The sequence below is a fragment of the Macaca mulatta genome, chromosome 1, assembly GCF_049350105.2.
Source record: "Macaca mulatta isolate MMU2019108-1 chromosome 1, T2T-MMU8v2.0, whole genome shotgun sequence".
NCBI classification, from domain to species: Eukaryota; Metazoa; Chordata; class Mammalia; order Primates; family Cercopithecidae; genus Macaca; species Macaca mulatta.
In genome coordinates this window covers 59,493,874-59,519,868 of record NC_133406.1, presented here as the reverse complement: position 1 = coordinate 59,519,868, position 25,995 = coordinate 59,493,874, and the positions used below count along the sequence as shown (strand labels likewise).

General features: G+C 41.2%; 1 protein-coding gene across 14 annotated transcripts in view; it reads right to left on the bottom strand.

Moving 5' to 3' along the window:
• Positions 1-25,995, bottom strand: part of IPO9 (importin 9) — a 52,452-nt gene that overhangs the window by 12,274 nt on the left and 14,183 nt on the right. For 7 of the 14 annotated variants that reach the window (XM_078002604.1, XM_078002592.1, XM_001108417.5 and 4 more), the window contains 13 exons: positions 21,154-21,215; positions 20,853-20,939; positions 19,831-20,032; positions 15,897-15,985; positions 14,990-15,076; positions 13,378-13,497; positions 13,173-13,273; positions 12,914-12,972; positions 12,158-12,309; positions 10,251-10,349; positions 8,585-8,691; positions 8,146-8,285; positions 3,094-3,253 (listed from right to left, as the gene is read on the bottom strand). In XM_078002604.1, the coding sequence (XP_077858730.1) occupies positions 3,094-3,253; positions 8,146-8,285; positions 8,585-8,691; positions 10,251-10,349; positions 12,158-12,309; positions 12,914-12,972; positions 13,173-13,273; positions 13,378-13,497; positions 14,990-15,076; positions 15,897-15,985; positions 19,831-19,891 (1,175 nt within the window). In that variant the 5' untranslated portion in view covers positions 19,892-20,032; positions 20,853-20,939; positions 21,154-21,215. Of the gene's footprint in view, positions 1-3,093; positions 3,254-8,145; positions 8,286-8,584; positions 8,692-10,250; positions 10,350-12,157; positions 12,310-12,913; positions 13,007-13,172; positions 13,274-13,377; positions 13,498-14,989; positions 15,077-15,896; positions 15,986-19,830; positions 20,033-20,852; positions 20,940-21,153; positions 21,705-22,528; positions 24,764-25,995 lie in introns of those variants that run through there. The other 7 variants (XM_078002593.1, XM_078002588.1, XM_078002590.1 and 4 more) reach the window with 2 other exon arrangements.

Genomic DNA, 25,995 nt, shown 5'->3' with positions numbered 1-25,995 from the left:
CCTCCTGGGTTCAAGTGATTCTTCTGCGTCAGCCTCCTGAATAGCTGGGACTACAGGCATGCACCACCACACCCAGCTAATTTTTTTTTGTATTTTCAGTAGAGATGGGGTTTCACCATGTTGGCCATGATGGTTTTGATCTCCTGACCTTGTGATCCGCCCGCCTCGGCCTCCCAAAGTGCTGGGATTATAGGCGTGAGCCACTGCGCCTGGCCGTCATGAATGATTTTAACAGCAGGAGCAAGAAAATCAGTTTTCTATTTTAGAAAGATCAACTTGACAGCTCAAATAATATGGTCTGCAGAAGTGTGAGGCTGCAGATAGATCAATCAGGAAGCTGCTGCAGTAATTCAAGGAAGAGAAATAGCACAATCAGGGTAGTAGCAAGGGAAGACGGGAAGGAAGAGATGAGAGGCCAAGGAACCAAGATCTAAAAGGCAAATATCTGAGATCTCTACCTTCATTAAAACAGGGAATACAAGATGTTTAAGTTCAAGATCTAAAGTTACAAGATTTCTACCTTTAATAAAAAGGAAAATACTGGTAGGACAGGCCTGAAGGTGATAACAAGCTCAGTAGTAAATGTGTTGATTTTCAGGTACTTGTAAGATATCTATCCTGGTATGGATAGTAAGCAATGAATACATTAGTTTGTAGCTCAGGAGAAAGTTTGACATAAATTTGAGTTAAAAAATGTGAAACAAGTGTAATTATTTGTCAATCAGTATCTTGTTTCAGAGATTATTTAAGGGAGTTTGCAATGATACATAAACTATGACATAAAGGAATAAATTAAAACTGGGGCTAAGGAAAAAAAGAAAAGCAATGGTGGAATGCTTATCATTAAAAGGTTACTAGTGACATTAGAAAAGACAGCTGCAGGCCGGGCGCAGTGGCTCACGTCTGTAATCCCAGCACTTTGGAAGGTGGGGGTGGGCGGATCACCTGAAGTCGGGAGTTGAGACCAACCTGACCAACATGGAGAAACCCCATCTCTATTAAAAATACAAAATTGGGCCGGGCGCGGTGGCTCAAGCCTGTAATCCCAGCACTTTGGGAGGCCGAGACGGGTGGATCACGAGGTCAGGAGATCAAGACCATCCTGGCTAACACAGTGAAACCCCGTCGCTACCAAAAAATACAAAAAACTAGCCGGGCGAGGTGGCGGGCACCTGTTGTCCCAGCTACATGGGAGGCTGAGGCAGGAGAATGGCATGAACCCGGGAGGCGGAGCTTGCAGTGAGCCGCGATCCGGCCACTGCACTCCAGCCCGGGCAACAGAGCGAGACTCCGTCTCAAAAAAAAAAAAAAAAAAACAACAAAATTAGCCAGGTGTGGCGGCACATGCCTGTAATCCCAGGTGCTGGGGAGGCTGAAGCAGGAGAATTGCTTGAACCCAGGAGGCGGAGGTTGCGTTGAGCTGAGATCGTGCCATTGCACTCCAGCCTGGGCAACAAGAAATAACTGTCTCAAAAAAAAAAAAAAAAAAAAAAAGAAAGAAAAAGAAAAAGAAAAGAAAAACAGTTCCAATAACGTGACAGGGACGTAAGCCAGTCTGCAATTGGTTGGTAAACTAAATAGGAAATGACCAAATGGAAACTCTTTATTGAAAGATAGCTAACGATCCATTCATAGGACAGGTCTTAACCGGGATCCACAGATAGGCTTCAAGGAATTCAGTGTTTGACAATGAACATAAAATTTTCTAAACACATATGAGTGTCCATTTCTCTGGTCTGAATATCCATAGCTTTTGTCATCCTTCAGAGAGACCTGTTACATCTCTCAAGAAAACCACTAAACCACTACCCATGTGGTCCAAGAGATATGAACATTAAAAATAAAAGTTTTCTTCACAGTTCTTCTGATTATAAAATATAAACTTGTTGAAACAAACAAAATGTTTTATATATATAACAGAGAATGAAAGTTCTTTGTACTCTAATCTCCCCCAGAGAGAATCAAGGTTGATAAGTATGCCTGATAGGTACTGCCGTCTACCTAAAACACTCTGGAAAGTAATGGGTTTATTTTACCCAAAGTACTTTCACATTCATACCAAACTCCTCTTACAGCTTGCAGCTGCAAACATTTCCATAAAATTACAACACAAAGTGGATAATTCTCCAATGAAATCAAGTTTCACAAAGGTCAGAAGCTATACAGGCAGTGACCACAGGTACACACTCAGAAAAACCCTTAAAATAATATTCATGACTTAGGCAGCCAGGGCTCTCTCTTCTCAGACTTTTACAATGGTCTTAGAGCTTTCTGAAATGCTATACTTAGTTTGCCTCTTAAGATAATACTTCTAATTATTTTAGAACCAAAGTTCTGCTTCACCTAGATTGAAGCAGAAAAAGATGGGACTCTGTTTATGGTCATAACATTAAGCATTTAATTAAAACAGACAGTTCATGAATGCTTTCTAATGACACATAACACGGCATCTCAAAAGGTACTCCTCTGCCTTAAAAGGTATGACAGGGCAGGCACATGGAAAATAAATTTTGTGTTGGTAGTTTTAGGATTCAGTTGAGATGTTTAAGTTTGATACTAAAATATTCCTTAAAACAATGGTCCTTCTAGTCTGTGTAGGAATATAAATAAATGACTTTTGATCCATTAGTAACACTAGCCTTAAAAAAGACAGTAAAACTAGGAAAAAATAAGCAGTATTTCTAGGCCACATTATCCCAGATTTGGTTTCTAATATAAATATAATCAACCAACAAAACGATGTGGACTCTAATCCTGCTTCTATCATTCATCAATTGTGCAACCCTGTGCAAAACATTTTTCTCTCCAAGCCTCAGGTTCTTTAGCATTAAGAGAAAGGGAGTTGCCTAGATGATTCCAGAGCTGGAGTGAATTTAAAGAGGAAGAGGAGCAGAAAGAAACAGGACATCTTCTGGATCATAAAATCCATGTCCCTAGCATGGTTTCTTTCCCTGTCCTTCCAACATTCACCCTGAAGGAGATCATTAGCAGGGATTTCCAAGCAACATAATTCATTGGAAAACTGTGATTCGGTATATCTAACCTGAGCAACTTTCCCTTAAGGTAATTATCACCCTAGGGTAGCATACTCACCCCCAGATGGCTCTCACTGCAGAAATTCGAACTGACGGGGGCTGTGTCTCGTGAAGACCACTAACTGTTGCCTGTAGGAACTGCTGGATCAGTTCAGGGGACATAGCAACAGTGAACCGACTGGCAGCCCAAAGTGCCCGGCCCAAGAGGAAAGGAGACACTGGGAGAAAGACAGAGCAATTAGGGGCTGGAAAATGAAAATTCCTATTACTTGTCCTTTCTCTTTCCCACATTCATTCCAAATTTTTTTTTTTTTGAGATGGAGTCTCACTCTGTCACCCAGGCTGGAGTGCAATGGTGCAATCTTGGCTCATTGCAACCTCTGTCCCCCCAGGTTCAAGCAATTCTCCTGCCTCAGCCTCCTGAATAGCCGGGATCACAGGCACCTGCCACCACGCCCAGCTAATTTTTTGTATTTTTAGTAGAGATGGCGTTTCGCCATGTTGGCCAGGCTGGTCTAAAACTCTGGACCTCAAGTGATCTGCCCGCCTCAGCCTCCCAAAGTGCTGGGATTACAGGCGTGAGCCACCACGCCCGGCCCTCCATTCCTCAATTTTTTAGAAGTAAATGGATGCTACATAGTATGTACAACTTATTTGAGAGAAAAAGCGTAACCTTGTATGATGAAAGCAAATGTGTGACCTGTGGTACAAAATCAATTTCCCAGTTTTCCCTTGTCTCTTGCGAGCAAAGTAGATCTTGAATACTATTAGACTAAAAGGATTTTACCACCCCAGTCCTCCCTGAGCTCTCATTATTCCTTACCTGCACTACTAGTTAATCTTTTTTTTTTTTTTGGAGGTGGAGTTTCGCTCTTGTTGCCCAGGCTGGAGTACAATAGCGCGATCTCGGCTTACTACAAACTCCACCTCCTGGGTTCAAGCGATTCTCCTGCCTCAGGCTCCCCAGTAGCTGGGATTACAGGTATGCGCCACCATGCCCAGCTAATTTTGTATTTTTAGTAGAGATGGGGTTTCTCCATGTTGGTCAGGCTGGTCTTGAATTCCCGACCTTAGGTGATCCACCTGCCTTGGCCTCCAAAAGTGCTGGGATTACAGGCCTGAGCCATGGCGCCTGGCCCACTTAATCTTCTAAATGCCATCTCCATTGTTGTTTATTCCCACTTTTGGACCACTCTTTTTTTCCTTTTTTCTTGAGACGGAGTCTCGCTCTGTCACCCAGGCTGGAGTATAGTGGCACCATCTCAGCTCACTGTAACCTCTGCCTCCCAGGTTCAAGCGATTCTCCTGCCTCAGCCTCCCGAGTAGCTGGGATTATAGGTGCATGCCACCATGCCTGGCTACTTTTTGTATTTTTAGTAGAAACGGGGTTTCACCATGTTGGTCAGGATGGTCTTGAACTCCTGACCTCAAGTGATTTACCCGCCTCGGCCTCCCAAAGTGCTGGGATTACAGGCATGAGCAACCGCGCGCGGCCTTGGACCACTCTTAAAACTTTAATTATAGCTCTGATCATGTCATTCTTCTATTTAAAATCTGTCAATGAATTCCATAGTCCACCAAATAAAGATTACCCTAGTCATTTCAAGGCTCCCTAAGATCAGTGACTCTAGCATTACCTATGATTTCCCTTTATGGTTTCCAAACTCAAGTACACATCCCTCCTTAGCAACTTACATCTTACTCTCCCAGCTCTCTGCCTTGTTCATATTGCAAGCCAACATATTCACCTCCTTGCATTACTTATTTATTCATCTCTTAGGCTGAAGCAATTCTAACTATCTCTGTGCCACAGTAATTCTGTCTTTAGTGTTCTTACATGTTATATATATTGTTTGATAGTCTAGCCACTAATTTAAGGATTACTACCCTTGTTTACTATAAGCTGCTGAGGAGAGACTATTCTTATTCAGCTTGTCACAGGGCTTAACTTGGTTACTCACACAATAAACATCCTGTTGACAGAAAACATTGAACAGAACCTAATAAACTGTGCCAAACAATTATACAATACAGATGCTCCTCTGCTTATGATGGGGTTACTTCCTAATAAACCCATCGTAAGTTGAAAATACTACAAGTTAAAAATGCACTTAAATTTAATACTGAACATCACAGCTTAACCGAGCCTACCTTAAACATGCTCAGGACACTTACATTAGTGTAAAGTTGGGCAAACTCATCTAACACAAAGCCTATTTTATAATAAAGTGTTGAATATCTCATATAATGTATTGAATACTGTACTGAAAGTGAAAACAGAATGGTTGTAGGGGTACTTGAAGTATGATTTCTACTAAACGTATATTGCTTTGGCATCACTGTAAAGTTGAAAAATCATAAGTCCAATCACTGTGAGAAACTGTTTATAACTTTATATAATGTACAGAAGCAGTTCCCAAAAGGATGGTCCAGAAATTCCCTAAAATTAAAACTATTTTCAAAGTAATACAGAGACATTAGTTTTTTCACCTTCATTCTTTCTTTCTTTTTGAGATGGAGTCTCGCTCTGTTGCCCAGGCTGGAGTGCAGTAGCACGATCTTGGCTCACTGCAACCTCCGCCTCCTGGATTCAAGCAATTCTCCTACTTCAGCCTCATGAGTAGCTGGGATTACAGATGTGTGCTACCATGCCCACCTAATTTTTGTATTTCTCAGTAGAGATGGGGTTACACCATGTTAGCCAGGCTGGTCTTGAATTCCTGACCTCATGATCTGCCCACCTCAGCCTCCCAAAGTGCTGGAGTTACAGGCATGAGCCACCAAGCCCAGCCTCGCTTTCATTTTTTTTTTTTTTTTTAATTTATTTTTTTGAGACGAAGTCTTGCTCTGTTGCCCAGGCTGAACTGCAGTGGCGTGATCTCGACTCACTACAAGCTTCGCCTCCCGGGTTCACGCCATTCTCCTGCCTCAGCCTCCCGAGTAGCTGGGACTACAGGCACCCACCACCACGCCCGGCTAATTTTTTTTTTGTATTTTTAATAGTGACGGGGTTTCACCGTGTTAGCCAGGATGGTCTCGATCTCCTGACCTCGTGATCCACCCACCTCAGCCTCCCAAAGTGCTGGGATTACAGGCATGAGCCACCACGACCAGCCACTTTCATTCTTTCACAAGTATACAGTGGGCCGGGCGCGGTGGCTCAAGCCTGTAATCCCAGCACTTTGGGAGGCCGAGGCGGGTGGATCACGAGGTCAGGAGATCGAGACTATCCTGGCTAACATGGTGAAACCCCGTCTCTACTAAAAATACAAAAAAAACTAGCCGGGCGTGGTGGCGGGCGCCTGTAGTCTCAGCTACTTGGGAAGGCTGAGGCGGGAGAATGGCGTGAACCCGGGAGGCGGAGCTTGCAGTGAGCCGAGATCACGCCACTGCACTCCAGCCTGGGAGACACAGCGAGACTCCGTCTCAAAAAAAAAAAAAACAAGTATACAGTGTAGTTTTCCAGAGGTTATGTGATATGTGATATTCATGGCTCTGACAGCCAGTGGAATGCATGTTTCCATTTCTTTTATTTTAAAAACATCTCAGTTTTAATTTTTAGTATAGTAAATATTAATAAATCAAAGCCACATAAAAATGTCTTTTAAATTGTTGATAATTTGTAACCAGAAAGTTTCAGAATGGTTGGAGTAGAAAAGGTTTTAGCTACAGGCAGGATTAACAAATGATATATACTGAGCCTTTTTCCAGTCTAAATGACAAATATTCTAAAATTTCCAAAGTCTTTGAAAAATCTTTGCTAGGGTAAACTCTACAAGAAATGTGTTAATGGGCTTCAGAAATCTTTCAATGTAATTACGGGATGCCTACTCAAGGCACTTGTAGGATACAAACATTAGACATGACTTCTATTCTCAGAGACCTTACTAGTAGGAGTAAGAAAACATATTCAACAATGCAGCATATGATAAGTACAGAGTGAAACAGGATATTCCCAATGGATCTGAGCTCTGGATGTACAACCATTTTAATTTGTGATTCAGAGAATGGAAGTGATGGAGTGAGATACCCGATAATAGATTACCTATTTAAAATCACAGAGCAGAACATTTTCAAATGGCGTAAGCTACTCCCAGAACTATCCTATGGAGAGGAAGTAAATGGACTGAAAACGGAGCAAACCATACCAAACGTTCCATGATTTAGGTACTGAGAGAGAAAGCAAAGGTAGTGTTTTGGGATGGGGATCTGGCTCCAAGGATGAGAAAAGGCATGGCATGGCAGAAGCAAGTAGCAGAAAATGCCACACAGACAATGATTCTTAGCTACTGCTCTGTATTGTGGAAGAAATCGGTCTAATAGTAAAGGGCTACTTTTTTTTTTTTTTTTAACTGAGTCTTGATCTGTCACCCAGGGTGGAATACAGTGGTATGATCTCATTTCACTGCAACCTCCGCCTCCTGGGTTCAAGTGATTCTCCTGCCTTAGCCTCTTGAGTAGCTGAGACTACAGCCTCCCGCTTACCACACCCGGCTACTTTTTATATTTTTAGTAGAGGTGGGGTTTCGCCAAGTTGGCCACGCTGGTCTTGAACTCCTGACCTCAGGTGAGTCACCTGCCTCAACCTCCCAAAGTGCTGGGATTAGAGGCGTGAGCCATCACACCTCGCCTACTTTTTTCTTTTTAAGACAGACAGCTAACATGGAATGAGAATGGAACACTTTAATTATTTGGATATTGGCCAAAAATAAAGTTTGAGAAAAATGACAGGAAACAAACAGGAAGAATGTGCCTGATACAGAATGCTTCAACAATGGGAGCAGAACTCGTTAATTCTGAAGATACAGCACCAGATTTGCAATCCATTCAAATGCCAAAAACAACCACAAATGGGAATGCCAATTTGGGAAGAAACATAAACATCATGGAAGAATTATGAACTAGGCAATATTAGATTGTTATTAGGTGAAGCTTAAGTCAAGGTCTCTGGGCTGTTTTAGAGGTTTGGATGAGTTCAAGCTGTAGGGTGCAAACAATTTTCACTCAAAGGACACAAGAATATCTGGCCTACCAGTCTAAGTGAACCATATAACCAAGTTAATGACAGGTCTAAAAAGCTTCTAGCATCCTGGCATGTGCTGAAACATACCTGAGAGGTTGAGGTCTGCAAGGATGACATTGGTCAGGAACCCATGCATGTCAAAATGAATCCTGCCATTTTTCACACTGTCAGTGATGATGGCCTTCACTGAGCCTAGGGCAAGCATGCATGCCTCATGGATCTTCCACCTGTGAAAGGATACTACAGCCTAGTAAAACATACTACACTGCCAAAAAAGATAAATATTTGAGGAAAGAAGACTCAGAAAAGGGCACTCCACCACAATCTCTTCCAAAAGAGTCATTTATCTTAAGCCCTTCCATTCTAACCTACAGCTGAAAACAGAGTACAATTTTAATAAGAGATTAAATCTGTTATTAAATTAAAACCAGATTTTCAAATTAAGATAAAAATAAATCCATCCTTTCAAGACTTTTTAAGAAGGGGTAAACAAAAGCATCTTAACTAATTAGTGGCTCACTCTTACCAGTGCTCAGTGCCACTGTTTTTGGTTTGCTCGGCTTCTTGTAAATGTCGAGTGGCTGCAGCAGCCAGGGCTGCTGCACTTTCATTCTGGAAATCTGTGGCCACAGCCTACGGAGAGAGAAGGGCTAATAAATCTGTTTGTGCCCATTAAATGCATTTTAGTTGTAAATTGCTTTAGTCATGACTGTTAGAAGTGATTGGTTCAAGCTCTTTTACATACATGTGCAAACCTCGATTAATTGTATTTAAAATGTTATACCAGTAGGTCAGGGTCTCTAATGAAATTCAAGTAATATCTGTATTCTGTAGTGCCTAGGCATTGTAAGACTAACCAGTTGCGCCGGGCACGGTGGCTCAAGCCTGTAATCCCAGCACTTTGGGAGGCCAAGATGGGCGGATCACGAGGTCAGGAGATCGAGACCATCCTGGCTAACACAGTGAAACCCCATCTGTACTAAAAAAATACAAAAAAACTAACCGGGCAAGGTGGCGGGCACCTGTAGTCCCAGCTACTCGGGAGGCTGAGGCAGGAGAATGGCGTGAACCCGGGAGGCGGAGCTTGCAGTGAGCTGAGATCCGGCCACTGCACTCCAGCCTGGGCAACAGAGCGAGACTCCGTCTCAAAAAAAAAAAAAAAAAGACTAACCAGTTGGCTTCTTTGGCTATATTCCAGCAGAGTATAAATGAGCAATAATAGATGTAGCTTTGGATGACAATGGACCAAATATTTGCTCTCCTGGAGCCTGATCATAGAAAAATAAGTCTAATCTACTAATTGGAACTGAATATAATCTTTCATAGCTCCTTAGAAATACTAAATGATAATGAGAAGTGATTCATCAACAGAGAACAAATCTCCTACCCAACAAGAAGTAAGTGGCAGTTTCTTCTTAGTATTTCAGCCTAGAGACAACTCTATGCTCTAGTTCGAAGAGGCAAAGAAAATATAAGCAGGTATTTGGATGTTCATATTTCAGCAATCTGTTTTGTTTTGTTAGGTTTGCCAACCTTTGGTCTGTGCTACAGATTCTTGTTGAAGAGTGAATTAAACTGAAATGTTTTTTTTTTTTGAGACTGAGTTTCACTCTTGTTGCCCAGGCTCGAGTGCAATGGTGTGATCTTGGCTCACCACAACCTCCGCTTCCCGGGTTCAAGCAATTCTCCTGCCTCAGCCTCCTGAGTAGCTGGGATTACAGGCATGCACCACCAAGCCCAGTTAATTTTGTATTTTTAGTAGAGATGGGATTTTTCTATGTTGGTCCGGCTAGTCTCGAACTCCTGACCTCAGGTGATCTGCCTGCCTTGGCCTCCCCAAGCGCTGGGATTACAAGTGTAAGCCACCATGCCTGCCATAAACTGAAATGTTCTTGATTCAACTACCCTTATTCCATGGAACACTTAATCCTCTATACAATTCTCCCCCGCACCCTGGCCCTATGGTCTGCACAATTCTTATATCTAATATTTAGTTGTAAGTTAGAACCAATAGCAATCATTTTAGAATTTCTGAGTCTCAAACTTCATTTCAGAAACTCACTTGCATCCCCAATAAAGTCTGAGATAAAGTCACCCAACAACACTGCTCACCTTGGATTAGTTGTCTAGAAAAAAAAAAAGCTCAAGTGACTGATTAAAATTATGTGGTTGAAGTATCAAGGTAAACTTACCAGCAACAAGTCTTGAGCTGCTATTCTAACAGTATAGGAGAATGTATCATCATCTTCATCTTCTACAAACTGTTGGGGGTTGGCTGTCCATACTTTAATCTGAAAAGATCAAATTATATCTTTGTGATGCTGCCAATCTGATTCATAGCTCTTCATCAACAGATACAGGAAGATTTCAACCTATTATCCTGAACAAAACTCTAGCCTTTTGCTGGATACAATGGCTCACAACTGTAATCCTGACACTTTGGGAGGCCAAGGTGGGAGAACTGCTTGAGCCCAGGAGTTTGAGAGCAGCCTGGGCAACATGGTGAGAACCCGCCTCTACAAAAAAATAAAAAAGTCAACTGGGCATGGTGGCATATGCTTGTGGTCCCAGCTACTCAGGAGGCTGAGGCAGGAGGATGGCTCGAGCCTGGGAGGTCAAGGCTGCCATGAGCTGTGTCTACACCACTACACTCCAGCCTGAGCAACACAGCAAGACCCTGTCCCAAAAAAAACAAAACAAAACAACAACAACAAAAACCGAAACAAAAACTCTAGCTTCAAAAATCTTTTCTTTTTGATGTAGAGAAACAAATACTATCAAGTAGCAAGGTAGGTAGCAATGGCTATTGCTCTCTTTTAGAATCTGGCTGATTACCAGCTCTCTGCCAATGTCAACCAGCTGTTACCCTTTGACAGATCGATTTTCTGAACAGATTAAGTCTGATGGACTATTTACTGTGAAAATTATGTCAATTCTTGTGCTGTTTTAAATGAGGCATTACCTAATTTTTCAATGTTCTTTGCTGGTTTTGATGACCCACCATCAGGCTAACGGTCTGATCATTACATTTTACTATAGGGAAGGAACAGATTCTCCTAAAAATCAGGGTCTTAGGTTAGTGGTCCTGTGAGATTTTCTAATGGCTAAAGTGGGCCAGGCACAGTCGCTCGTGCCTGTAATCACAGCACTTTGAGAGGCCAAGGTGGGCAGATTGCTTGAGCCTAGGAGTTAGAGACTACTAGCCTGGGCAACACAGTATAGTACTTTTCTGCAAAAAAAATAAAAAAAAAATAAATAAATAAAAATTAGCCAGGTGTGGTGGTGAACTCCAAAACTTTGGATATGGCAATAAAATGATGTCAAACCTTTCCCAGAACTTCACATGAAATTATTCTTCTTGGGGCCGGGCACGGTGGCTCACGCCTGTAATCCCAACATTTTGGGAGGCCGAGACGGATGGATCACCTGAGGCGGGGAGTTTGAGACCAGTCTAACCAACATGGAGAAACCCTGTCTCTACTAAAAATACAAAATTAGCCGGGCATGGTGGCACATGCCTGTAATCCCAGCCACTCAGGAGGCTGAGGCAGGAGAATCGCTTGAACCTGGGAGGTGGTGGCTGCAGTGAGCCGAGATCACGCCACTGCACTCCAGCCTGGGCAACAACAGCGAAACTCCTTCTCGAAAAAAAAGAAATTATTCTTTTTTTTTTTTTTTTTTTTGAGACGGAGTCTCGCTCTGTCACCCAGGCTGGAGTGCAGTGGCCGGATCTCAGCTCACTGCAAGCTCCGCCTCCCGGGTTCACGCCATTCTCCTGCCTCAGCCTCCCGAGTAGCTGGGACTACAGGCGCCCGCCACCTCGCCCGGCTAGTTTACTGTATTTTTTTAGTAGAGACGGGGTTTCACCGTGTTAGCCAGGATGGTCTCGATCTCCCGACCTCGTGATCCGCCCGTCTCGGCCTCCCAAAGTGCTGGGATTACAGGCTTGAGCCACCGCGCCTGGCCAAAAGAAATTATTCTTCATTATTCTTCTTGTGTCTACTTTTAGAAATAAAGTGTTCACTTGACCAAGACCTCACATTCTTTAAGTTGCACTTTCCAAATACAAGATGGTAACTGTCTCTCAAATATTATTTACCTGCTCCTCAGTGATTTGCATGTACAGGATAATATAATAAATCAATTCAGGCAAGGCTTTCTTAACAGTGCTTTTGAATTTGCTATTTTCTAGTAGAGCATGGACAAATTCAAAAATGCTAAAGACGAGATTTTCAAAGCCCAGGACTTCACCTGCAGGAAATGCACAAGAGAAGAAATTAATGACAAGAAAGCAAAAGGAAAGCACACATGCTGAAAATGAACTACATAATCTTTGTAAATTATTGAATATTTCAAGCACTTGCTAATGATTATTCCTGAGGAATTGGGAGAGAGGGCTCAGAAGTCACAAAACGTAATTTTGAGGATATTAAATATTCTTTGGTTTTTCAAGTAAAAGAATCAGAAACACTGGATATATTTTCCAGTATGTCTATTGTTCTAATCTGAAATAATTAGAAATATTAAAACAGAAATGAAAGACTCATTATCTGGGACCCCAAAATGAAACACAACAAAATGCCAGAAGTAGGCTAGATTAAATGGCCTTAAAAGTATCTCTTCCAACGCAGAAATTCTATGATTTTATGAGATTTATGCAACTACCTATCAGGAACAGATTAAAGATTGTCAATTCTCATTTCCCCACATCTAATACATTGAAAATAAACTCAGTTAGAAAACACTTAATAGAGTGAAGCCTCTCAAGTTATTGTTTTTTATGCCCCCCGTCTCTGGCTTCTTTTTCTTTTTCCCACTAACTGGTATTTCTATAAAGATCAAATAAACTACATACCATCAGAATCCACAGGATCTTCTACTTCTTCTGTGTAATTTACTTCTGTCCTCACATAAGTATGATGAAGAGTAAAGAAACAGAATTTGGAGTCTGCTTTACATATAATCTACAAGGAAACGTTACATATTCCAACACTAAAAGTAGACACCTTAAAAAAGCCTGTGTAAGAAGAGTGGAACCATATGAATGTGAGACCCAATGCGAGATTCCTAACTATAGGTGGTAGTAGCTCCCTTAAACTTTCAAGAAAGGATATAAAGCTGCACTCTCGGTTAGGGTGTTCCAAACAATAGGCAGAATCTGCTGCATGGAGGACACCATGTGCTTTGGGAAGTTTTTCACTAGGGCTGTCACTGCCTAAGAAGTTAAGAGAAAAGGACCCAAGTTATGAGTGATATATAGGAAATAAATGATTTCAGACCACCCTCTCAAACACCAAATATTTCACTGGTAGTGTTTACCTTTAGGACCTCCATCTTAAACCCACTGTCAGATGTGGGGCCATCTGGTATCTGGAGGGCCTGAACAAAGGCCTCTGTGAACTGCTGCACCACGGGAAAGATCAGGACTTTGGCTGCACCCTGATAACAGAAACCAAAGTCAATGCTGGATAAATCCCTAATCCATGGCTTCAACACATATATATCAAACACTGATATGTGAAAGGCACCTAAAGCTCTCTTCAAGCTCCAAGCCTGATCAGAAGAGAATAGCTATAAAGTCAATGAAGGTGTTACCTAAGATTTCATGTTTCCTTAACCAGCACTTGCAGTTCTTCATCAAAGCCCTCTTAAAAACTATTATGTAAGACCAACTTTCCTCCTAATTGCTTCTGAATCACAGGGATTGGTATTTTTCAGCTAGCTTTGCTTCACGCAAGAGGGCCATAAAAGAGTAGGAAAGTTCTGAGTGATGACTACTATGAAAAGGATATAGAATAAGGTGTTTGAAGAAGTAAGACCCAAAAGAAGACTAAGCTTTTTACAAGTTGAAAATTCAATCAGGCCAGGTGTGGCGACTCACACCTGTAGTCCTAGCACTTTGGGAGGCCAAGGTGGGAGGATCACTTGAGCCTAGGAGTTCAAGATGAGCCTAGGCAACATAGGGAGAGACCCCGTCTCTATAAAAATAAATTAATTAGGCTGGGCACGGTGGCTCATGCCTGTAATCCCAGCACTTTGGGAGGCCGAGGTGGGCGGATCATGAGGTCAAGATATCGAGACCATCCTGGCCAACATGGTGAAACCCTGTCTCTACTAAAAATACAAAAATTAGCTGGGCATGATGGGGCGTGCCTATAGTCCCAGCTACTCGGAGGCTGAGGCAGAAGAATCGCTTGAACCTGGGAGGTGGACGTTGCAGTGAGCTGAGATCGCACCACTGCACTTCAGCCTAGCAACAGAGTGAGACTCCATCTCTAAATAAATTCATTCATTCATTCATTCGCCGGGAGTGGTGGCACATGCTGGTGGTCTCAGCAACTTGGAAGGCTGAGATGAGAGGATTGCTTGAACCTGTGAGGTTGAGGCTGCAGTGAGCTATGATCATGCCACTGCATTCCAGCCTGGGTGACAAGATCTTGTCTCAAAAAAATCCAAATAAATAAAAAAATAAAAATACAGCTGGGAGCTGTGATTCATGCTTATAATCCCAGCACCATGGGAGGCTGAGGCAGGAAGATTGCTTGAGCCCAGAAGTTTAAGACCAGCCTGGGCAATACAGTGAGACCCTATCTCTACAAAAATTTACAAAATAAAATCAGCCAAGTGTGGTGGTGCACACCACACCTGTAGTTCCTACTGGGGGTCGGGGGTGCTGAGGTCAGGGGATCACTTAAGCCCAGGAGTTCAAGGCTGCAGTGAGCCATGATTGCGCCACTGTACTCCAGCCTGGGTGACAGAACAAGACCCTGTCTGGAAAAATAACAATAATAATAATTTAATAAAAATGTTAAATCTATCTCTAATACTGGTTAGTGTGCTTTTTGGTGCTGCTATCATGAAACGACTCACTGCTCTGCATGAATAAAACTTGTAAGCATGAAGTCTGTTATTGATCCAAAGACCTGCTTACCTTTTCCAGCTCCTCCATGTTACAGATCATATGGGCACAAGTGGTAAATATTTCCACGGCTCGGGAACGGGTTCGAATACCATACACCTGGAAAAAAGGTTACAGCATAACAGCACAGCCACGACATTGGAATGTGTAGGTATGTGTGTATCTTGGACTAGAAGTAAAACTATGACTAATGAATCCTTACATGAGATTGGATGCCCTCGAGAAATGGGAAATGTAACTCATTTACATTTACAGGAGGCAGACTTCTGTAATTCAGAGAATGAAAGGTAGCAGAATCATAATGTTGGAACTTATTGGAATGAACCTTATACATGGGCCTCTGTGGGTTCATTTGATTAAAAAATACCAGGCTGGGTAGTGCTTAAAATCCCAACACAGCCAATATATTTCCTTTAAAATGCAGACTATTGGTTGGGGGCAGAGGTGAATAGGGAAGTTACATTATCCATCAGGTATTTACATCTTGTTGTAAATGAGTTATCATTCATATACACTCTAATCAAATATATATGCAATATATTAAGGGTCTATTATGGGCAACGCAGTGATAGATTGCTTCCAATTACTTAGCTGAGGTAGGCAAGCTTAGGTGGGATAACTCAATAAACTGAGGCTGGAAGTAGCATGAAGGAAGGCACTATTTATCTACCTAGGGGCTACTGGATGCCAGGAAGTACGATATGTGAAGAAATATTTCAGCTATTTCACTCTTTTATCAAAGGCTTGCCCTTGTAGTTGAGTGAAAGGTCTAAGGTTAACACAGATTCAGATCCAAATCTTTGTCAGTTCTAGTCTTTAGGTATTGAGATCAGTTGCAAACACCATAATCTCCCACCTGAAAGGCTGGGGGCTGAAGACAGCCTGAACTCACTATAATCTTGGAGCTGAGATTTCATACCTCAGCCATGGTGAAGATCTTATACATCTCTGGGAGAATGACAGGAGCAACAAGTGGCATCTGTGTGTCTGTCACTTCTCGAGTGAATTCTACAAAGAAAAAAGTAGTACTGTTTTAAAAAAAAATACTGCTTCATAAAGATATTAAGGTTGATATTTTCTGAACTGCTTCTAGGTGGCAGTTCGCAAACAGACGGCACACAGGTAAAGACACTGGCCTGGTGGTCTCATTCTGTGAAAGCAAAAGTAGCAAGAGTTACTGATTATTTGTTAGAAGGAGAAAGAATAACATGGAAATAGAGAAAAATATAAGCAATTAAAAAAGAAAACTTTAATATAAATACTGAAAAAAAATCTGTAATAGAACTGCATAAATGTCCTTGTGAGGTCAACTTGGGAAAATTCTGTATTAATTTACCTTGTGCTCATCTGTCAACATTCAGTTACACTTCGAGGTTTCTTACCTTTGGTTCTATTTTCAGTACTTTCACTTGGCAAGCTAGTATGATGCACATAGTAAAATATGTACAGACTTAACAGGCCTCAACTCCTCTTTGTATATGTTATACTCTTCTCAGTAGATGATATTTATTGACCTAAAAGTCAGAGGCTGCTGCTAACTGGAACAAATAGGAATTTTCTATATAAATGTGGCAAAAAGCAACCTATACACAGAATGAGACTCGAAGGTGACGGAAATATGGGTCGTATCTTTCCCTTCATTTCTTCAAAAAAAAAAAAAAAACAAAAAAAACATACACCACACACAAGGTACTGAGACAGCACAAAGGACCCCTGGATTCATGTTACAAAGCAGAATAAAAGCCCTTGAGTTCCAATAACTATTCACTTTACCTGATGCTTTTCCACGTTATCACTATAAAAATGGACATAGGCGCTGGGCACAGCGGCTTATGCCTGTAATCCCAGAGCTTTGGGAGGCTGAGGCAGGAGGATCACTTGAGGTCAGGAGTTCAAGACCAGCCTGAACATAGCAAGATCTGCCACTACATTAAAAAAACAAACAAACAAAAAAAACAAAATGCTGCGTGTGGTGGCATGTGTCTGTAGTGCCAGCTACTTAGGATGCTGAGGCAGGAGGCTCACTTGAGCCTAGGAAGTCAAGGTTACAGTAAGCTACAACAGTGCCACTATACCTGAGCCCGGGTGACAGAGTAAGATCACGTCTCAAATAAATAAATAAAAATAAATAAAAATAAAGCTAACCACTTGGGACATTTTGGGAAAAGATACACAGCTAGAAACGCAAGTTGGCATTTTCAAGGTTAAGGTACTCCACAATTTTGAGCAGTATCAATCCCCATGAGTCAAATGGAGACCAAATACTCAAGGTTGAATTTTCTTTACAGCTGTAATTTCCTCCTCAAGAATAAAGTATGAGCTTTGAATGGTAAGTGAGTGTTCTATTTTATTTAGAAATCCAAGGAAATTAGTCCAAACAAATATGACAGATGGCATAACAAGTTTTTTTTTTTTTTTTTTTTTTTTTTTGAGATGGAGTCTCGCTCTGTCGCCCAGGCTGGAGTGCAGTGGCACTATCTCGGCTCACTGCAAACTCCGCCTCCCGGGTTTACGCCATTCTCCTGCCTCAGCCTCCCGAGTAGCTGGGACTACAGGCGCCCGCCACCTCGCTCGGCTAATTTTTTTGTATTTTTAGTAGAGACGGGGTTTCATTGTGTTAGCCAGGATGGTCTCGATCTCCTGACCTCGTGATCCGCCCGTCTCGGCCTCCCAAAGTGCTGGGATTACAGGCTTGAGCCACCGCGCCCGGCCCAGCATAACAAGTTTTTATGAAAAATATAGTATAATTTAATTCCGCTAATAAAATGCTTAACTGCTTTTTACTCTCCTATACTCATCCCTGGTATCAATTTATTAATACTTTATAGGTTTAATTCCAAAAGTTTTCTGAGGTGATTCAGCAAGTCAGAAAAATTCTAGGACTCCAGCAACAACTCAATCTCCAAATTTCTTTGAGAATAAAGAAAAAGCTGTATCTGGTGGATCAAATCTTCTAATCCTTAGCTGCTATGTTTACATTTCCTTTACACCATGAGCCTTAGTTGGTTCTCATCTATAAATAGATAAGTTTAATAGGAAGCCTCATTAAAGGGAAACTGGTATAGTATCTTGAAAAACTCTGAAGAGAATCAGTCCCATTCTCCTAATGGGCCTCTGTCCAACCACCATGTCCTGCTATCTTCATGCATGCCTAAGTTTTTGTTGTCAGAGTACAGTCTACCCTCGTTTGAAAATATTTGGAGCAAGTATTTGGGAATGGGGTTGGCTGCCAGCCATTCCATGTCTGGTGACTCCATTACAAAAGGACACGAATTTCCCCAAGAGTTCTTTCCCTGTGGCTGGCAGAAAAGTGATCTCACTGAACAGTAATTTCCTTAGTCAAACACAATAAGGACTCTTCAGCATCCAAATCAAGATAAATGTACAAACACCTTTCTCTCCAGGTTTGTCAAAAGAAGCTGAATTTCATGTTGGAAGACTGAGAGGGAACAGGCTTCCTTTCCTTGGTAGAACATGTATCTGTTAATTGATATCCTGGCACTATGAAGTGGTGAATAAAGAATCCTGAAAGGCCAATTTCATGGAGACGGGTGTGTGAAATCACTTGAACAATGAATGAGTCATAAAGGAGAAGTAAGGGCAATAAGCAGGGAAGTGAAAATCTGAGCAAGGAACATTTTGATCTTTTTGGTAAGTCTGTTCTGTATCTGAGCTAAAAACTGAAGCTTTGTCATAGGCAATCAATACGAATATAGTGGTAATTCAAAAAGGCAGCTGGGGGCATGGGAAGAGGTGATTTTGAAACAAAAGGAGAAGAAAGATTTGCATTTGACAAAGAGTTGATATTATCTACCATTAACATCACATGGACTAGCAAAATTGGGCCTATGTGCCAAGTTCAGTAAACTGAGATTGAGAGAGAATAGAACTGGCATTCACAACTAGGTAAGAAAACATTTCAGGTAAGCTAGTAGGTCATAGAGAAAGAGAAGATATTGGTGGGACTTCTACAAACCTCCATAAACGAAGGAGAAAGATGATTTCTAAAGGATCAGTACAGGATGACTAAAGGCCAGGTAAGAATTTCTTGAAGGCAAAACAGAGTAGTGACTTCATCTAGGGAATAAGCAGCAGGGAGGAACTTGCAAAGGACTGGGAAACTCAGGCCATCCTTAAGGATACATGAAAGCAGATTCTGGGAGGGATTGATAACTTAATCAGGTTTAGAAGAGATATCCATCAAATCTCTTTGAACTAAAAGTAGAAGTATTTTTATCAACTTCTCAGAACAGAGAGAAGGAAAAGATACTGAGACTACATATTCTCTAACTGGCTAAATGAAGGTCAGGATTATATGGCTATACTGTTTTTATCTTCTTTTTAAATATTTCTATAAAAATTCATTCTACAATTCTTAACTTTGCCGTGGTTGAACTAAGTGGAAAAATAATATATAGTAATAATAATCATAGTAACTAAACTTTACTGAACAAATAAAGATAGATTAGCGAATTTAAACTATACCAAAAGCTCCTCTGATGCAGATACTACTATCATCTTAATTTTATATAGAAGGAAACTCAGGCTCAAAGAAGGTAAGTGAAGGATCAAGGTGAAGCCCCTACAAAAATTTAAAATCTGAATACTCAATCTCTATGCTAATACTGCATCTGTAAGTGGTAGGTTTGGCAGTAGAAGTAATACTATACAAACTTAACTCCCTAGAAAAAAACAATGGAGCTGGAGGGTAGATGCAGAGATAAAAACTAGGAGGGAGGAATAACATCAGTAGCAATTCCTACTGATCCAGGCCATTATATCACATAGCTTCTGGTAATACTCCTGTCGCTTGAGATCCAAGTACCAATACCAGGGAAAAGGGCTTCTGGTACCTGTCAGCACACGCATGGCTCCATGGACGGCATTTAAGTCTCCGCTCACCAACATCTCCATGAGCAGGTTGAAGAGTTGGGGCCAAGCTTCAGGCCAGTCCCAGTGGGCAATGGCTGACACTGCATAGGCCACACTGGAGCGCACTTTGCTTATCGATTCTCTCAACCCATTAGGCAATAGCTCCCGGATAACAATTTTTGCCTGTAAGGGATAAAAGTCCACCTGCTATTAGATCAGGTTATAAGTGACTGGCAGAGCCCAGTTCAGTTGGGAACTGTGTTGGAAAAACAATGAGTACGAGGTACTGCAATGAGTACAAGGTACTGCATAAACTTGCAATGAATTGTCAAGTTTATATATAGGAGTTTTAGAGAGGAGTCTTCTCTAAAACTCCTATATATAAACTTGACAATTCATCTGGAGGGTTCATCTGTGATCTCTACACTTATGCCGTCCATTACAGTAGCCACTAGCTACACATGGCTATTAAAATTTTAAAACATTTAAAATTCAGTTCCTCAGTTGCACTAGCCCCATTTTAAGTGCTCAATAGCCATATGTAGCTAGTAGCTATTGTTTTAGACAGCACAGACACAGAATATTTCCATAACTGCATAAAGTTCCAATGGAAAACATTCCTCCAGACCTTACACCTCAAAATTTCTTGGGGACTCAGGATGATTGCACATTATTGCACTAAGTACAAACATTATTTCATTTAATTCTTAAACCCTTAGTTGGTATTTTTATTCTCATTTTGGAGATTTAGGAAATTGAGGCTTAGGCGTTAACACATTTCCAATGATCTCATAGCTTGTAAAAAGCAAAACTGGAATTTGAACACAGACCAGCCTGATACTTGAGCTCTTTAATGTATAGCCCTTTGCCCGCAATGCCAGCCAACAATCTCCTTCTCTGCCTAGTCTTGATTGCTTAATGCAGTCAAAGAATGTTGATAGTCTAATCTCTTAAAATGGACCCTCAAATCTCCTCAGGTAGACTAATCAAGTAACTGACTTACCCTTTCTGTAGTTTCAGGAGGCCTAAATTTCTCTGATTGGGCACACCAGTGAGTCTCCACATATTGTTTCAAGATGACTGATGCCAGCTGTGAAGAGAATAAGCCAAGTAGTACAGCAAGAAAAAGATTTTTTTCACACATAAAAACTATATACATGGTCCGATACATCTGAAGTCTATCTAAATCTGGCACAACATCCTAGGTTATTTATAAATCGGCCTTATTCTTATTCTTTCCCATAAGAAAGTTTCATTACCAAGGAAAAGGAAACTACTTATAAATTGGGCCAGTCTGGACTTACCTGACGGATTGCCAGTGCCCCCTGGGGATCTACAGTCAGTTCTGCCAAGTGAACACCAAATTCTGAAAGAGAAAATTTTATTGAATCTAAGAGCACCCAGGAAAGCCATAGCAATTTACTAAGCTCTAACCCTGATGCCAACAAGATTTCAGAAAGAATCCTAATCTGTTATTTCAAAAAGAGCTGATAACTACTAAGACTGATTCCTCCAAGTAAAAGAAACAAGTTGGCTTACAGGACATGCCTTGTTACAATGAAGTTCCAACACGCTCACACTTTTTCCAGTCACCGCATACCACCTTCCAGTCATCTTCCCTTCCAAGATGACAATACCTTCCTCTTATACCAATTAATGTGGTAACTGAAACATGGAGCCTGCCGTGGTGGCTCACCTCTGTAATCCCAGCACTTTGGGAGGCCGAGGTGGGTGGATCACTTAGATCAGGAGTTCGAGACCACCCTGGCCAACATAGTGAAACCCCATCTCTACTAAAGATACAAAATTAGCCAGGCTTGGTGATGCATGGCTGTAATCCCAGCTTCTCGGGAGGCTGAGGCAGGAGAATCACTTGAACCGAGGAAGAGGAGGTTGCAGTGAGCTGAGATTACACCATTGCACTCCAGCCTGGGAGAAAAGAGCAAAACTCTGTCTCAAAAAAACAAAACAGGCTGGGCGCAGTGGCTCACGCTTATAATCCCAGCACTTTGGGAGGCCAAGGCAGGTGGATCACAAGGTCAGGAGTTCAAGAACACCCTGGCCAAGATGGTGAAACCCCGTCTCTACTAAAAATACAAAAAAATTAGTCGGGCATGGTGGCAGGCATCTGTAATCCCAGCTACTTGGGAGGCTGAAGCAGAGAATTGCTTGAACCTGGGAGGTAGAGGTTGCAGTGAGCTGGGATCATGCCATTGCATTCCAGCCTGGGCTACAGAATGAGACTCCATCTCAAAAAACAAACAAACAAAACAAAACAACAAACAAACAAAAAAAGGGACCAAAACCAAAACAAAACAAAAAAACATGGGACCATCTATTCCTGAGGACAACTTAAAAGGTGAGATTTCACGAGCTGCCCAGATATATGCCACCAATTATGAGCCGATTAAGTCCAAGAACACATGGCTTTAACAAACTTAGTCCTAAAAATGAGAGGTTTCCAATAAGCAATGGAACTTGAACTGCACATTTGGAGACTGTAAATAACTCTTACTTCCAAATTAAAATTTATTTTTTAAAAATGATTACTAAAATAAATTTTGTTTTACAGACAGGGTCTCTGTCATCCAGGCTGGAGTGCAGTGGCGTAATAATAGCTCACTGCAGTGTCGAATTCCTAGGCTCAAACGAACTTCCTGCCTCAGCCTCCCGAGTAGCTGAGACTACAGATGCACACCACTGTGCCTGGCTCCAAATTAAAACTTAGATCTAATATATATTTGCAAAGGAGTCAACTATCAAATATTTGTTTGTGAAAAGAGGAGGAAGAATGTAAAACCAACAGTGCATCATAATTTTTACACCTCACATTGTAGGGCTGTGCTATCCAATACAGTAGCTATTAGTCACAATGGCTGTACCTGTAATGTGGCTGGTGAGACTTGAGATGCCTATAAATGTAATACACACTAGATTTCAAACTGTGTGAAAAAAAGAAGAAAATATCTTTTTATATTGATCAAATGTTGCAATACTTTGTCTATACCAGGTTAAATGAATATAGAGTTAAAATTTAATTTTATGTTTCTTTTTGCCTTTTTAATGCAGCCACTAGAAAATTTAAAATTTCACAAGTGACTCATACTATATTTCTGTTGGACAGCACTATGCTAAAGAATGAACAGCAGTTTTCTAGACCTGCTCAGTATTGGTAGATACATAGGTCACAATAGGCTCACCACTCCCATTTGGAGGGAGCTATAGATTAGCATGATTAAGAGAATGGGCTGTTCAGGTTCAAATCCTGAAGCCACCATGCCTGTCCTTAGGTAAGTTACCTTTCTAAACCTCAGCTTCCTCACCCACAAAATAAGAATACTGGTATCAGGGCCTGGCGAGGTGGCTCATGCCTGTAATCCCAGCACTTTGGGAGGTGGGGGCGGACGCATTACCTGAGTTCGAGACCGGCCTGACCAACATGGAGAAACCCTAGCTCTACTAAAAATACAAAATTAGCTGGGCATGGTGGCACATGCCTGTAATCCCAGCTACTCGAGAGGCTGAGGCAGGAGAATCGCTTGAACCCAGGAGGCGCAGGTTGCGATGAGCCGAGATTGTGCCATTGCACTCCAGCCTGGGCAACAAGAGGGGAACTCCGTCCCCTCCGCAAAAAAATACTGGTATCGATATATCAAGCAATCCTTCTAAGACTCAATAATATAACATATGTAAAATGCTTTGCACAATATCTGCCATAGTGGTAAAAACTTGAAGACAAAAATAAGTTATTTTGCTATTATTTTTTATTGTCTATCATGAATACACTGTTTGGCTTTCCCATCTCATGTAAGTAAAGTTACTTTTCATGTAAAGTTCCACGTTAACTGGATTCTACTGAAATAGCCATCCAAAGGGCATTTATAAAATAGAAAAGCTTAATACCAAGAAAGAGTTGTTACATGCAATGTTTCAGGTTCAAGGCTTATCCAAGTAACCAGGTTAAAAACTGCTGAAAATAATCTATGTCCCTATTTTACAAAATAATTTTTGTAGGCTTACAGAAAAGCGGAACAGTACAGACAGTTCATGGATATCATTCATCCATTTTTCTCTTACATAATCATGGTTCAGTGATCAAAAATCAGGAAATTAACATGAGTACAATACTATTAACTAAACTAGACTTGATAAGAACTTCACCAGTTTTTTTTCCTTATTGTCCTTTTTCCTTCAGGATCCCATGATCCCACATTGTATTTGGTTGCCATGTTTCCTTAGTTTCTTCTAAAGTGTGACAGTTCTTCATTCTTGTCTTTTGTGACCAGAACACTTTTGGTGAATATCGATCAGTTATTTTGTAGAATGTGTCTCAATTTGGGTTTGACTAAAGTTTCCTCAGCTTTAGATGGAGGTTATGCATTTCTGGCAAGAATACCAGAAAGTGATGCTGTGTCCTTCTCAGTATATCATATTAGGGAGTACATAATGTGGATAAAAATTTTATTACTGGTTATGGTAACATTGATTACATGGCAAAGTCTGCTGGGTTTCTCCACTTAAAGGTACTGTTTTTCCCTTTGTAATTGATCCAAATCTTGGGAGACATACTTTGACATTTTGCTATTATTCTGTTTCTTTTCAAACTCTCATCCACGGATTTTAGCATCCATCTGTGAGTGTTACCTGCCTAATGGTTATTTTGCATTTCTTTTATTCTCTTCATTTATTAATTGGAATTCTTTTATAAGGAAGTACTGTCCCTTCTCCTTTATTACAATATTATAAAATATGTATTTTGGTTTTCATCCATGATTCCTGGTTCTCAGCTCCTGTAAGCCTTATTATTTCCTAAGTGACTAGAGGAATATCTTTTTTTTTTTTTTTGAGACAGAGTCTCACTTTGTCATACAGACTAGAGTGCAGTGGTACTATCTCAGCTCACTGCAACCTCTGCCTCCTGGGTTCAAGTGATTCTTGTGCCTCAGCCTCTGGAGTAGCTGGAATTGCAGGAGTATACCACCACGTCCAGCTAACTTTTGTATTTTTAGTAGAGACTGGGTTTTGCCACGTTGGCCAGGCTGGTCTTGAACTTTTGACCTCAAGTCTGCCCACCTCAGTCTCCCAAAGTGCTGGGATTACAGGTGTGGACCACCACACCCGACCAAGAATATCTTTTCTTAAAAAGTATTTGCCTTTTGTCCTTGGTTCCTGAAGTAGCTCCTGAAGGATAAAGGTGACAGTCTTTTCTTACTTACAAGATACTTTTTTCTGTCTTTTTTTCCCCCACATCACCTCACCTTTCCTTTTCTTTTTTTTTCCCATTCCCCTACCTGATGCAATGGTCTTAGGATCAGGGCTGCAACCACATGTGCTGGAAGCAGGAATGATTCCTAAGCAAGAAATTGTAACTACGTATTGTAACTTAGGTCAGAATTCCTGATGGACTGATGGGAATGGGTTGTGCTTTCACCCCATTGAGCAAAATTGGGGCTAACAGTTAATACAGCTATATTGCCTGATAGTAGAAAGAGCCCACTAGTTCTGCACCTCTGTAACCTAACCCTATCTGAATGGGGCGCACTGAGGAAGAGGTACTTGCTAGAGTAGTATTGTTGCCTGCAATCTAGACCATCACAGTGGCTGATTGTAATGTCCCTTCCAAAGGTGGAGAAGTTTGGGTACTTATTAAGAGAGAAGAAACAGTAGCTCAGAGGAAAGAAATGAGTAAGTGGATTATGAACTGAGAGGATTCCAATATCACATTAACACCTCAAAAGAGGCTCAGAGCAAGAGATGACATTGCCTCTTAGCTCAATTATATCAAATACATGAAATGGTAAAGCTCTGTGTTTGCTGAGACTACTTCTGCTTTTGCAACCTCACAAGAATGAAAGGAAGCCTGCCAATCTGAGTGGCCTCACCCTGGGAGACATTCATACAATATGATGAACTAGATTATTAATTATTGAATGGGATTCTAGTAATGTGGCAGTATCTTTTGAGTTGGACATCCTTTTGACGTAAGGGATCAGGGTTTGAAGACCCAAGGGTGGACTGTGATTTTGTGAAATATGTATTTGGTCTTCGACTTCATTTCCTGTCAAACAGCTCCTAAAATCCTCAGAAACTCCAAAGTGATGTCTTTTTGTATCCTAATAAGCTGACTTGATAGCTGGCAGCTCCTA